The sequence below is a fragment of the Acipenser ruthenus genome, chromosome 1 (genome assembly GCF_902713425.1).
Source record: "Acipenser ruthenus chromosome 1, fAciRut3.2 maternal haplotype, whole genome shotgun sequence".
Lineage (NCBI taxonomy): Eukaryota > Metazoa > Chordata > Actinopteri > Acipenseriformes > Acipenseridae > Acipenser > Acipenser ruthenus.
This window is the reverse complement of record NC_081189.1, coordinates 25,392,848-25,406,565: the sequence shown is the minus strand read 5'-3', so window position 1 is coordinate 25,406,565 and position 13,718 is coordinate 25,392,848. Positions and strand designations below refer to the sequence as shown.

At 35.3% G+C, this 13,718-nt stretch overlaps 1 protein-coding gene across 1 annotated transcript in view; it reads left to right on the top strand.

The window, feature by feature from the left end:
- LOC117409622 (dmX-like protein 1) overlaps positions 1-13,718 on the top strand; it is a 77,032-nt gene that overhangs the window by 59,196 nt on the left and 4,118 nt on the right. The window contains exons 30-43 of the mRNA XM_059022583.1: positions 2,255-2,436; positions 2,615-2,757; positions 3,600-3,685; positions 3,933-4,134; positions 4,588-4,705; positions 5,084-5,146; positions 6,191-6,277; positions 6,917-7,038; positions 7,522-7,663; positions 11,535-11,585; positions 11,997-12,057; positions 12,274-12,401; positions 13,347-13,424; positions 13,511-13,602. Coding sequence (XP_058878566.1) covers positions 2,255-2,436; positions 2,615-2,757; positions 3,600-3,685; positions 3,933-4,134; positions 4,588-4,705; positions 5,084-5,146; positions 6,191-6,277; positions 6,917-7,038; positions 7,522-7,663; positions 11,535-11,585; positions 11,997-12,057; positions 12,274-12,401; positions 13,347-13,424; positions 13,511-13,602 — 1,555 coding nt within the window. The remainder of the gene's footprint in view (positions 1-2,254; positions 2,437-2,614; positions 2,758-3,599; positions 3,686-3,932; positions 4,135-4,587; positions 4,706-5,083; positions 5,147-6,190; positions 6,278-6,916; positions 7,039-7,521; positions 7,664-11,534; positions 11,586-11,996; positions 12,058-12,273; positions 12,402-13,346; positions 13,425-13,510; positions 13,603-13,718) is intronic.

Sequence of the window (13,718 nt, the reverse complement as noted above, 5' to 3'; positions counted from 1 at the left end):
TGATTCATTTATTTTAATATTTGAACTGTGCAAAATATGTGTAACTTAATGTTTTTGAATGTTTTCTGGAATCACAGACTGTGCTCTTCGAACAGTCGACACTGCTTTATCGGGACGCCTCGGGAGAAGTAAAAATATCCCAAATAAGCGGCTGTCCCAATTAAACAAGAGCCATTTGAGACGACCTTAGTCACGCTTTTTTGTTTCTAAATGAAAAGAAAAATAATTAAATGTTAAATGCATAATTTAAAATACAAGTCAATTGTTTTTATTTTTATACCTAAACAAAATTAATTACTGTTTTTTATATGTGAAATGAATAGAATGAAATCATATCTTATCACAAGGCAAGGCATCTGTGATGTTGACACAACAACTTTCTTTGCCACAGCAGCCTGAGAAACCACAGGGAACTCCTTCAGGACTTCTACGTAATTTACGCAAGTCACAGCGTAATCATGTACTCACTGCACTGTGCTACGCGAACCTGTCTTGCTCTGAAAGCGATCTCCGGTCATCATTTGAAAATACTGTATCCCAATTAAATGAAGTGACATTCCAATTAAACAACATAAATAGCATTGGGAAGAACCATCACCCAGAGTTGTATCTCATTGTCAGTATCCCGATTAGGCAGCGCCGACTGTATCTATAACCTCCCGTTCGTGCTTTCTTCATCCTTACTTTCTTACTTTCTGTTACTTTTAAAGAAGAAGTAGACAGTGAAGTTGCCTGGGCTCTCTCTCAGACTGATATAGCACAGGGTTTTGGAGATGCTGGTGAGTAGGCTGTCGGGATTACCATTTTGCACAGAGATTTAGGAAAATAATATACTCTATTGCGTTCTGCCTTGCCGAATTTAGCTAATGAGAGAAAACTTGTAGCACAACAGTATCTTTAAGTTAATGGACTTTGTTCACAGTTTTAAAACACATTTTGCCACACACTACAGTGTAATACAAATATCAGTTAAAGACGCATGATTTTTATGAAGGGTTTATGTTTGTTTACAGAATCTGCAAATTGTATAGAAAAATGTTTTTCACTTGGCTTACATTATTCATCAGAATTGGTCAGATACTGTAGTACTGTGTTTCTGCAAATTTCAGATTCAGTATTATTTTTGATGGGCTAAAAGCTTCCAGGCTGAATACTATCAGGTGTTTTGTCCGTGTATTTTGTAAAATCATTGTTTTTAAACATGCAATGTTGTCATCCTTTGTATTCATACACTGAACTCTCCTGTTGCATGTGCATGCATTTTAAATATGTTGGTCATCTCCATCATTGTGTAAAATATTTTTTCATTTCTTCTGAACAGGCTAAAAATAAACTAGGAAATCCTAGAACATTATTAGCATTTGTTATTTTTCTCTCCAAGGAAATCAAAAGTATAAATTCCTGACATGATAAGCAGTGCTGTGAAAATATTGTGATTTTAAATGTTTTATATTTTTGTTTCATTTTTCTATTCCTTCTTTTATTAATAAAATGCTGTCATTTTATCAACTAATTAAAAAAAAAAAGTAAATATTGAAGTAAGCAGAAAATGCATTCAAACTAACGCATGAGCAATTAAAGCAGGTAAGCCACTGTACTCCTGGTTTAACTCCCGGTTAATGTTAAGAGATTCATCAGTCCTCATTGCCATGAAAGTTGTAATACAACAGAATCTTGAAATCAACACCTTTCCTTTTTGAGAGAATTCTGTTATCTTCCCATCCCACCATAGCTATAAAAGAGTTGAAGAAACTGAAATACATCAGACAAAGTATAGTAGAGAAAGTTGCAAATTACTTCTAGTATTAATACATAGATACATTGATACTTCCAGTTCTGTAAAACAAAATTGCAGAAATGCAAAACAGAAAAGTACAAATTACTCACAGTAATTAAGAATTACAAATTTTGGATAATCAAAAACAGGTTTATTAAACCTAGCTGCCCCTTGCAGTTTCTTACTGCAAAAAGACGTAATTCTTAAAGTTTTCAAATACAGTAATAAGGAAATATGCCCTTCATTGGTATTTGGCTAATAGCAAATTCATATTTTACAAAATGCTTTACATTGGACAGCATCCTAGTTTTACATGGGTAAGCATGTAGAGTAGAATTGTGCTTTATTTCAGACACCTAATTGTTGTATAACAGGAAGTTAATGTACATATGCAAGTACCAGGATGTGAAAGCAGATTGTTTTGCTTTGCATGATGGTATTTAATGTGAATATTCCATTGTTACTGTTTGTTTTTAGTCACTACTGTTAGTGATGAATCGGAGAAGCACCACAAGCGTTTCAAGCTCTTGTCAACAAAAGGGGCAAGCAGAGAAAGTCTACAGAGCCCAACCTCGCCAGTCGTGAACCAGGAAATGCCTGTTTTCAGAGAGAAATTCATTCCGCCTGAACTTAGTATCTGGGACTTCTTCATAGCAAAGGTATTGATAGCCTTTACAAATTGTGTGTGTGTGTTGTTTTTTTTTTTTTTTTGTAGGATGTTTTTGTTTTTTTTATAGTATTTCTTGATATAAAATAGTGATGTAAAAATGGCATCATCCTAATTGTCCAGAAAGCAAAGGCCAGTCTTAAAGGGAGTTCTGTCTGTTTCCCTGTTAGCCTTTTCTTCCACCATCGGAAAGCAGGGTGGAGTATGACTCGGAGGAGAGCCAAGGTAGTGACGACGAAGATGATGAAGAAGAAGAAGATGTTTATGTTTCAGAAACCCAGCTTCAAGAACATTCCAATCCCAACTCATATAGGTATTTGGGTGGGGGTGGGGGTGGGGGTGGGGGTTGAGGGGGGAGTCTTCAATGGAACTAGAGTTTGCTCATCATTTGCTGCTTTAGTGAAAAAAGGACAATTACAATACAGTGCAGCTGAGTAATCTAACAAGATCAACATTTTTACTAATATTATAAGAAATGTCTGCAGTGGTTTAAGTACAATAAACTACATATAAGGCTGAATATTATAGGGCAGCAGTGTGGTGTAGTGGTTAGGGCTCTGGCCTCTTGACCGGAGGGTCGTTGGTTCAATCCCAGGTGGGGGACACTGCTGCTGTACCCTTGAGCAAGGTACTTTACCTAGATTGCTCCAGTAAAAACCCAACTGTATAAATGGGTAATTCTATGTAAAAATAATGTGATATCTTGTAACAATTGTAAGTCGTCCTGGATAAGGGTTTCTGCTAAGAAATTAATAATAATAATAATAATAATAATAATAATAATAATAATAATAATAATGCATGTGTTGATACTATAAAACTGAGAAAAGATGTTCTGATTTAATTTGGATTATGAAACATAGGAGGTACTAACACAGACAGGGATTTTATTATATTTCAGCTTGTACTGTCTGATAGTTTCTTTTTTTTTTTGGACTGAAGTCTTTGTCTCTCATTAGTTTTTTTTAGGCAGACATGATCTAATCTAGTTAATTGTGTTGGGAGAAATTATGCTAAGCTGATTTTTAATTTTACCAATCTGTTTTATTTCTTCAAGTGTATATTTGGAATTATTTTCTTTCATAGCTCAGGATTAGGTTGCTTCTGTTCAATGGTTACACATATGAGTGTTGCTAATTAATGGCTTTATTTCAGCTGGTCACTTATGCGTTTGGCCATGGTGCAAATGGTTCTTTACAACTTGAAGACTTTCTACCCTATAGCAGGACATGATCTTTCAGGTAATATCCATGACTCCTTTGTGCCATATAATTGAAATAATGTTTTTGCATTAATTTACACACTTTTTTAAAGATAGAATGTATTGTTTTGTTTAATAAATCAATGTTATCTGTATGTCTTCTGTCAATGATCTCATAATTCTTCTGTCAGTGATTTCATAGTAGCTGGCACACTCATTTCCTCCGCAGGATTCTTATTACTCTCTCAGCTGGATATGCTGTAAAATCTTTGTCCTTTAACATGCAGAGCTGCCAGTTGGCTCCCCACTTTGCCATTCAATTCTGAAGACACTGCAGAGGTGGGAGCAAGTGCTTCTTAAGCGGTTGGAGATTTTTGGTGGCCCACCCTCCAAATTCATCTCATCACACACTCTTGAAGATACAGTATCATCTGGCCCTGCCATCCTCCGCCACAAAGCACTGTTGGAGCCCACTAACACTCCTTTCCAGTGAGTAAGCTTTCATTTTATTGCATTCCCAATGTTCATATTCTTTCTTGTGATATTGCAGGGTCTGATTTATACTCTGAAAATGTGATGGAGGTATTGTGCAGTTGTGGACATGTGAAATCTGATCACTCTCGGGCCTCTCTCAAGCAAACGCTGCCATAAAATGGTGCCGTTTAGCTTGGACTTATGATCACTGGGAGCCAAATTGAGATCACTTGGGTGTCTAAAGGGTATGGGCTAGTGAATTAGTCTGCAGGCTGTTTTTTTCCCTCCATTTAAAAAAAAGAAAGGATTCTTACTGACAGGGAATTAGTCAGAATGAATGACCATCACAAATAGACAGTGTTCTATATCTTGTACGCTAATTATTGCATTTGTCTTTGTAAATCCCTTTGTGACGCTGTATAATCTGTTGAATAGTGCAAGCTAACGTTTTATTTTGCTTTACTTCAGGTCAAAGCAACGCTCTGCACTCCCGGTGAAAAGGCTTTGGCAATACCTGGTGAAGCAGGACGAGGTGCAGGAGACCTTCATTCGAAACATATTTACCAAGAAAAGGGGTCAAAATGAGGTACCTATGAAAGCATGTTTTAATTACATGGGTACCTTCTGTCTCGTGTCATTTAACAGTTATGTTGCATGGTCCTTACGCTTTTCTAAATAGCATGCATTAAGTTTCAAGTTGAATATGAATGCCATTCTCTCTAGAGAAATTATGCTCACCATTTGATCACTTCCTCTTTCCTGTGATTTAAGTGTTTTGCTTGTGTACACCTTTATATCATTTGTGATGAAGCTTAAACAAGATCTTTTCTCTTTCACATCCAGACATTGCATGCTTAAAAAAAGTTCACATTAATAAAATCTGAGTGATTGAATTATTTCCTGTTTGCTTTGCATGATTCATCTCATTCTTTTATACAATGTGGCTATTCTTCCTATGATATAGTTGATAGAGGACCACAATGAGAATGCCAAAAATACTGTGATGGAGGAACTTAACATCAATAAGGTACAACCTGATGATAATTTTCAAGTAGATGTCAAAAGCTTACAATTTCCAATAAGATACAGTATTGAGGCAGCAGTGTAATGTATTTGATTTGCCAGTGCTGCTTTTAAAGTTTAGTTTGTAGATTAACAATGAATGCCTTACTTCAATATCAACTAACTGGGCACAATTGCAGGTATTAAAACCAATTGTAATAAATGACAGTATAATAAGAATTCTATTCATGGATTTATTGGAAATTTTAAGTGTAGTTAAGTGGCAGAGTGTTATGTTCATACAACAATACATTTAATCCTTTTAAGATATAAGTATGTTATTTGTAAATATGTTCTGGTGTTTTGTTTTGCACATAATTGTGTGACATCATACATGTCATATACATGGAAATAAAGTATATCTAACAGACACATTAACTGTTAAAGTACTGTGCAGTTGTCATAATTAAAAAGGATTACATGTGTGTTGGATATTTGAACTGTTACATATCCATGAGAAAAAGAAATAACAGTAGGACAAACCGTGTGGTGACTGAGCTTTCATTCATCTAGAGAAGTAGTAACTGGTGGGTATTCCTTCATCCATCCATCGTGTACAGAACCAAACAATAGATGAATGACTGTTACAGAACATTTTATATAAACATATTGGGTACATTCACAAAATATTAATCCAGCCCTGCATTTGTACCAGTTCTTTTTTTTTATTTCAATTCTTTCTTTGAAGAGGATACAGCGTTTGTAACCTTTCTTAATTTACAGTGGGTTTGTAGAAATTGGGGGTGTGGGTGTGTAAAACTTAAAATTAATAATTCAGTGTGTTATTTCAAGAGCCCTGTTTTTTGTTTTCCCCAGTAAAGGCTTTGTGCATTTGACCCAATATTTGCTATTGTTTCCTTGTGCAGTTGCCAGTCTCATTGTTGTAGCTCCACAAGGAAGATTGTTTTCATTATATTCTGCAATTTCAGAATTTAACAAAAAGCTCTTTTTAACGGCTTTTACTTGTTGTTGCTAGTTACATTTTGTGGTTGTGTTTGTTTAACCACAGATAGAAGCAGATCTTGGATATCCTGGTGGAAAGGCAAGAATTATCCATAAAGAGTCAGACATCATTACAGCATTTGCTATTAATAAGGTAAGAACTTTTAAAAAAACAAAAAAACTGAGAAAGAAGCTGAGTGTGTGTATCAACATAAAGATTGCCTGTTTTCCTAACAGCCCCTTGGTAACCTGTTACTTGATGTGCAATGCTGTTTTGCCCTGTTATCATAGAGAGTGCACTAATCAGCCTTCTATTGTATTTAAAATACTGTACAGAACAGTGCATTTTATATTTAAAGGTACAGTTGTATTGAAGTTATTTGTGATGTTCTGGTAAATTGGAATGCCATATTAACACAGTAATTTGATTATCAGAACAAATCAATTTTACAAACACCCACTGGTCCCAGTTCACATAATAAATGTGTCACTGTAAAATAACCAAGAAATCACATGTGCACATCTACATGTTGTGCAGATGTCTCTTTTAACACACATAGGTTTATTCAATTAACAGTGGCAAATCTAAATACTGTCATCATTTAAATAATAATCTTTGTAGACATCAGTAAACTTAAGAGATTAACTTTATCTGTTGAAAGTTTGCTCTTTCTACACAGGGGCGGTATTTAGATTGAAATACCTCTGCTGTTTAGATCAGTTGAATAAACCCCACAGTATGTTTTGACATGTTAATGATTTGAATGCTGAACGTGTCCTTATGTTTTGCCAGGCTAACCGCAATTGCATAGCAATAGCTTCCACTCATGACATTCAGGAGCTGGATGTGTCTGCAATCCTCGCAACTCAGATATTGACGTGGGTTGACGATGAGGTGGAATTGGAAAATAAAGGGTGAGTACTGAAATGTAACTGACTGTTAATGTTACAACATGCACTGTGAATAGTTTTTCTTCACTGTTTCTTAACTGTATCTAAACATGCTGCTGTACCATTATTAGTTTAACCCATTTATCTGAACTAACTTATCCTATCTTGAACTGTATATTTCTGAATAATTCTGAATGTCCTTTTATACAAGCCGCTTTAATGTTTCCAGAGTAGTTTGGATAAAAGAGTATCTATAGGACTGTCTTTTCCCTTGTAAACGTGGTTTCTTAATGAGTTTCCTTTCTTTATAAATAGTTTAATAAAAAAAAAAAATCTATTGAGTAATGTGGATATTTATTTCCGTAAGAAAATTGAGAAACCAAAATGTGTACAGTCCCTTATAGTGCCACCTGTTGGCCATCCACAATCATCACAGCTCAATTTTAGGCATCTAATGGCATATTTATTGAATTGTGTCCGCTGTGTGTTTGCTGCATTGTTTCTCAGCAGTGAGGATTTCTTGATGATTCATGCACGTGATGATTTCAGCTGTATCCAAGGTACTACCCCATATACACACAGCAGTCCTGGAACACCCATCAATATGCCCTGGCTTGGCAGCATGCAGACTGGCAGAGGAGCATCTGTGGTAAGGGTTCTTAGAATTGAATGAAGATTAGCATATTGGTTGAATATATTATAGAGCAGGTGTGAGCAGCAGTTCCCAATCACACATTATTTTGTGGAATGAGGAAAGCAAAGACAACAAGAGGGGATTCCAAAGAGAACACTTTTTCTGGTTACAGCCAGAATTCTAGCGGCAGTGTTCTGAACGAGCTGTAAGTGAGACCCCACACATTTTGGCAGACCAGAGAAAAGTGCATTACAATAATGAATTATAGATGAAACAAAGGTATCCATTAATGTTTCAGCATCAGGTACAGAGATAATAGGTCTAAGCTTAGCTATATTTCTCAAATGATGAAAGGATACTTTCTTTAAAATAGTAGAGCTTAGGGCCAAGATTGTCTTATTTTATTTATTTTCAAAATCCTCAATTGGATGGTACTATTCCATAGTGAACTATTAAGTAAAAAAAACAAAACATCTGTTTTGGACTAAGTACATCTAGCACCCTAGCAACCAACAGCAGTAACACATTTTTGGAGTTGGTTTATCCAAAAGACCATCTCATTGTCATACAGGATATTACATTAGTCAGATTCTATTTACATAAAGTGTCCTTTGGTAGGTAAAAATGAGAAATAGTACTGAGACAGATACAACACCTAAACAGTAAAAAAATATATTATAATAATTTTACAAAAACTAAATGAAACTTAAATTAAATGACAAACTGTCTTTAAAGACATATGTGGTTGCTACAGGTGTACACCAGTATATTCAAGAAGAGTTTACAGAACTGTTGCATGCATGTATTGTGAAACCACTCCACTGATAATGTAAACCACTGAAACACGTAAACAGTAGATGCATAGAGACGTTGGAAACTTTAACAAAAAGTTCCTGTACCTTGTACTGAAAAAAATTAAACCAGTGAACAGTTGGTCTGGAGTGTATTATATATTTTTGTTTTATTAAAACAACATCACAATGTAACAGAACGGTGTTGCTGTTCGTTAAGTATTTTACAGAACTGCACGTACTGTTGCATTCATTTAATCACTTGTTATGTGACAGCGACCATTTAAAGAGTAAGTGGCAGGGTTTCTGAAAAATATAGCGTTATACGTCCCCTCGTGTTGCTACAACTGTTTAAATAACGTACCTGTCATTTATTTTCATTGTTAACATACTGACAAATTTTTACACTTATAATTTAAAGTCTGTTTCAAAGCTCTTTTCAAAATGTCTGTTCTAGTGCACTGCTGGTGTAAGGATTATTGCCCATATTGTCAAACAGGTAACACAGCAATAACGAACCATGATGTGGTACAGAACAGAAAAGCAAGAGCACTTGTTATTTTAAAAAAAAAATAATAATAAATCGCTATTCCTGCAGTGATAGAGGACAGATCTCAAACCCCAGTGCACTAGAGCGGACATTTTGGCCAGCAGTGTGGAGTAGTGGTTAGGGCTCTGGACTCTTGACCGGAGGGTCGTGGGTTCACCAGTTGGGGGACACTGCTGCTGTACCCTTTAGCAAGGTACTTTACCTAGATTGCTCCAGTAAAAAAACAACTGTATAAATGGGTAATTGTATGTAAAAATAATGTGATATCTTGTAACAATTGTAAGTCGCCCTGGATAAGGGCGTCGGCTAAGAAATACATAAATAATAATTTTGAAAAGAGCTTTGAAGCAGACTTTAAAGTGTAAAAAGTTGTCAGGATGTACGTTATTTAAACAGTTATTTAAACATGTGGGGACACTCTATTTTGCAGAACCTTACTACTTACTCTTAAGGACTTGTGTAAATTGTGTAAATATTATTTTTAGTTTGTTACAAAAAACGTTGTTCAGCATCACCGACATTTTGTGAAATAGGATTTACAAGTATTTTTTTTTCCAGACAAGCAACAAATGTATGATAAATGATGTATGATGAATGATCATGTTTATAAGGAGGATAAACTGAAATATTTTAGGGAAATTGCTTAGACAAAGAGGAGTGGAGGTGATACCTTGAATTGGAAACAACAATTAATCATACAGGATATTACATTGTTTGACAATGTACTCTGGATTAGTTTTTTTTTTTTTTTTTAATATAATGGGGGACAGGTATCAAGCATTAAGACCATAGTGGCAAGTTTACACGGCCTTAAAAGTGCCCTGTATGTATCATGGCACTTTTGGCAAGTTAAGTCTGTGTTAGCACCACCAAAATGCACTCTGCCGCTCATTAACCATGGATTTTAAGGTGTGTCAAGCCTTAATTATATGCATGGGCAAATTGTAGGTGGGGCTTATTTGTAAATGAAGTCTGTGATATTAAAATTAGATTTAAGAAGCAGCAGAACAGCAGCACCGGCCATTAAAAGGTCCGCAAATTAGACCGATTATACCATCTTATATGGGCGCAAAAAAATAGTCAGAAAACAGCTGATAGGAAAAGAGTATTATGGCAGCAGTCATATGGGCCCGGAAAATTCACTGTATTTTTAAAAGAAATTCACGAATGACAATAAAAAAAGAAAAAAAAATCATGGAGTATCACGAAACCGACATTTTATTTAAAAGAAAAACACATTTTCTGTTTACATTATATTCTACTGATGTAAGTTGCCTAATATGTATTATCATTGATAGTTCATCGAGAACAATACCAAAAAATCAAGGCTGAAACATTTTAATATTTAGCCAACCCAGGAACAGAAGGAGAGTACTGAGAAGAAGGGAGAGTATTTAGGGTCCGCATTACCCTTTCTGATCTCCCTGAGGATTAAATTATAGCTCAATACCGGCTATTTCATTATGTACAATTGTTTGTATAGTTGTGTAATAAACTTGGTTCATTATGTCCTTTTCATTATGAATATTTGTTTTTGTCCGTCATATAATAATAATACAATATAAAGTCAAGACACTTAGTCAACACGGGTCATAGCCTCTCCAAATGACCTACCTATTGTTCAGTTGAGGTAGCCCATTTGGAGGGGAGGTGCTATTTTTCAGATTGGTCTGTTAGTGTGTGCTATTGGTAGCCCATTTTGAAGGTTTCAGAACATCGGCACATGGCATTTATGCATTTAAATGTGACAGCTTACGCCATGCCTCATTCATTTTGAGCCAGTTATTACATTCAGGATGGGGTACAATGTGTGCCATGGCAGAGCACTGCTTTACACACATTTAGTGCTGTGTCGGTCGATCTTGATACATGTCCCCCAATATGTTTTTGCTTTGCGTGTGTGAGTAAGAGTACAGTTAGGTCATAGTATTTATAAAGCATCCACTAGGAGGTGCCATATAGAAATAGGTAATGTAGGTGTAGCCTATCCAGAATGAGAAACAAGTGACATTTGTTATAAACTCTTAAACAAAAAACAGAGAAATATCAGAGTTATCTGAACTAATGTTGTCTTGTTTAGATTCAGTGTATATAATTTCAACCGTCAAATCCTAGTGACATCTAATGGTTACACTCTAAACTTTTTAAAAAGTATGTCAATTTGAATAACAAGAATACATAGTTAAGATAAATGATATTTCATACCCTATAACTTCGGTGTCTGGCCCAATTAAAGTCAGTATTGAAAGTATTATTGATTTGTGCAACTAAATCTGTGTAGAATAAGAACATTTTTTGAAATTTCCTTAAGCTTCTGTATGCAAAATTAGAACGTTTTAAATTCCCTGTTTCTCAGTTCTCATTACTTCCTTTTATATCCTTGTTAACTGTGCTCCTACAGGAATGACGGCATGTACTGTTAGCTGCTTCCTTCCACATTCTATGCCTTGTCTTCCCTCATCCCTTTCAGTTAAACCACTTCTGTTTACCTCTGTTTTCTTTACATGCCTCTTCCTCTGTGTTGCGCTAATCATTCAATATTCAGGAATATTCAGCTAAATTAAATGGGATCAGAAAGGATTTGACAAAGAAGGAGGTAAGCTTGTAGCCAGGAGCACTTGCCATTCAGGTATGTGTAGACAGTGTTGTACAGTAAGTGAAGAGGTTTGGCCACTTGTTACGTGTACGGTGAGGTAATTCTGCTTCTGTTTTCTAGGGTCATACTAGTGAAGGGTGATAAGGCTGCAATTGGTACAACATTGTGCGCTTGACTGTTGTGGAATTCATTTTTATTTTGTGTTGATGTTGTTTTTTTGGGGGGATATTTTTTGTTTTGTTTTTCACCTGCATTTTCAAGTGCCAACATGTGATTGTGTTTTGCCTCATTTGATCACTACAGTATTTTGTGATAACATAAAAAAAAAAAATCCCATCACCCTTGACTAGCTATGCACAGTGTATATCTGTTGCGTTAAGCAATTAAAAAGATGTTTTTGTTTTTAAACAGATGATCAAAAGGAATATAAACAATGCAAGAAGGATGGCCTCTCATCCAACATTACCATACTGTGAGTTGGATTGATTACCCTTGTGTGTGTGTGTGTAGCTTTTCATTAATTATGAAAAACATTCCTGCCTGCTCAAAACTGGTAGTTTATTTTGCAATACTGTATACTTTTTTAATTCGGTGTGTGTGTGTGTGTGTGTGTGTGTGTGTGTGTGGTTATAACTGCATATCATGCTTTTCTTCCTAGCTTTAACTTCTTGGCCCTTTATTGTTTTAGATCTCACAGGTGCACAAGATGGCAGTGTTCGGATGTTTGAGTGGGGTCACTCTCAACAGATCATTTGCTTTCGACCTCCAGGAAATTCAAGGGTCACAAGGATACGGTTTAATTATCAGGGTAACAAGGTACACTCCCTCTTTTTGCACTTCTTTGAATATCACTTTGATTAACTGATGCAAACTTTAGCTTGAGTGGTAAAAAAAAAAGAAGTTAGTGCTTTCCTCACTGTTACCCTGTATCTTAGTTTTAAATCTGTGCCTTGTCTGATATGGATGAAACTTTGGTAGAGAAAACACCTTTGCTTGTACAGTAGACAGTCTATGTTTTGCTTTTACTTTACAATAAGTGTCTCGGTGATGTCAAAAAACTCAGGAAGTATGTGTCTATTACACATCCTGTTCAAACATTGTGCTCTTGATGCCTGTAGTATTTCACTTTAAATAAGTAGTCCCAGCCCACATGTCTCTAATAGATTGACAGAAATATAAGATTACATTGTCCACAATCTTTTGTTAACTTGGCTTGCAAACACCTACTGTTAGTTCAGGTAGGTTCATAGATACACAGAAAAAAAATTAACTACATATAAGGCTGAATATTATAGGGCAGCAGTGTGGTGTAGTGGTTAGGGCTCTGGCCTCTTGACCAGAGGGTCGTTGGTTCAATCCCAGGTGGGGGACACTGCTGCTGTACCCTTGAGCAAGGTACTTTACCTAGATTGCTCCAGTAAAAACCCAACTGTATAAATGGGTAATTGTATGTAAAAATAATGTGTTAAAAAAAAAAACAATGTAATTGTATGTAAAAAAAAAAAAAAAAAAAAAAAAAAAAAGTGATATCTTGTAACAATTGTAAGTCAACCTGGATAAGGGCGTCTGCTAAGAAATAAATAATAATAAATAATAATAATGTATCACAAGTGTCAAAAATGAAATATGTATTTCATGTTATACAAATGGTTACATCTGTTGTTAATTAGAAAAGCATTTTGAACTCAAATAACAAACACATATATCAGTTTTACGAAGCAGAGTGCATTTTTTTTATTTATATTTCTTTTCTTAATGTAGTTTGGCATTGTTGATGCTGATGGGTGTTTGAGCTTTTGGCAGACCAACACAATAGGAAACACACCAAAACCATATCTGGTAAGCATATTATGAATTTCAGATGCCTTTCTTTAATAATAATTGTAATAAAAAAGTGATACTGGAACTGTTTCTTTGTTTTCCAGACCTTGCAGTGTCATAACAAAACAGCCAATGACTTTGTTTTTGTGGGTTCATCCTCCTTAATAGCAACTGCAGGACAATCTAGTGATAACAGGTAAGCTCATTTAATTAAGAAGACATCATAGCCTAGCAACCTCAGACAAAACGAATACAGGCAATTAGTATTAGTATACTAACAAAAAAAAACAAACATTCACCACATACAAATGT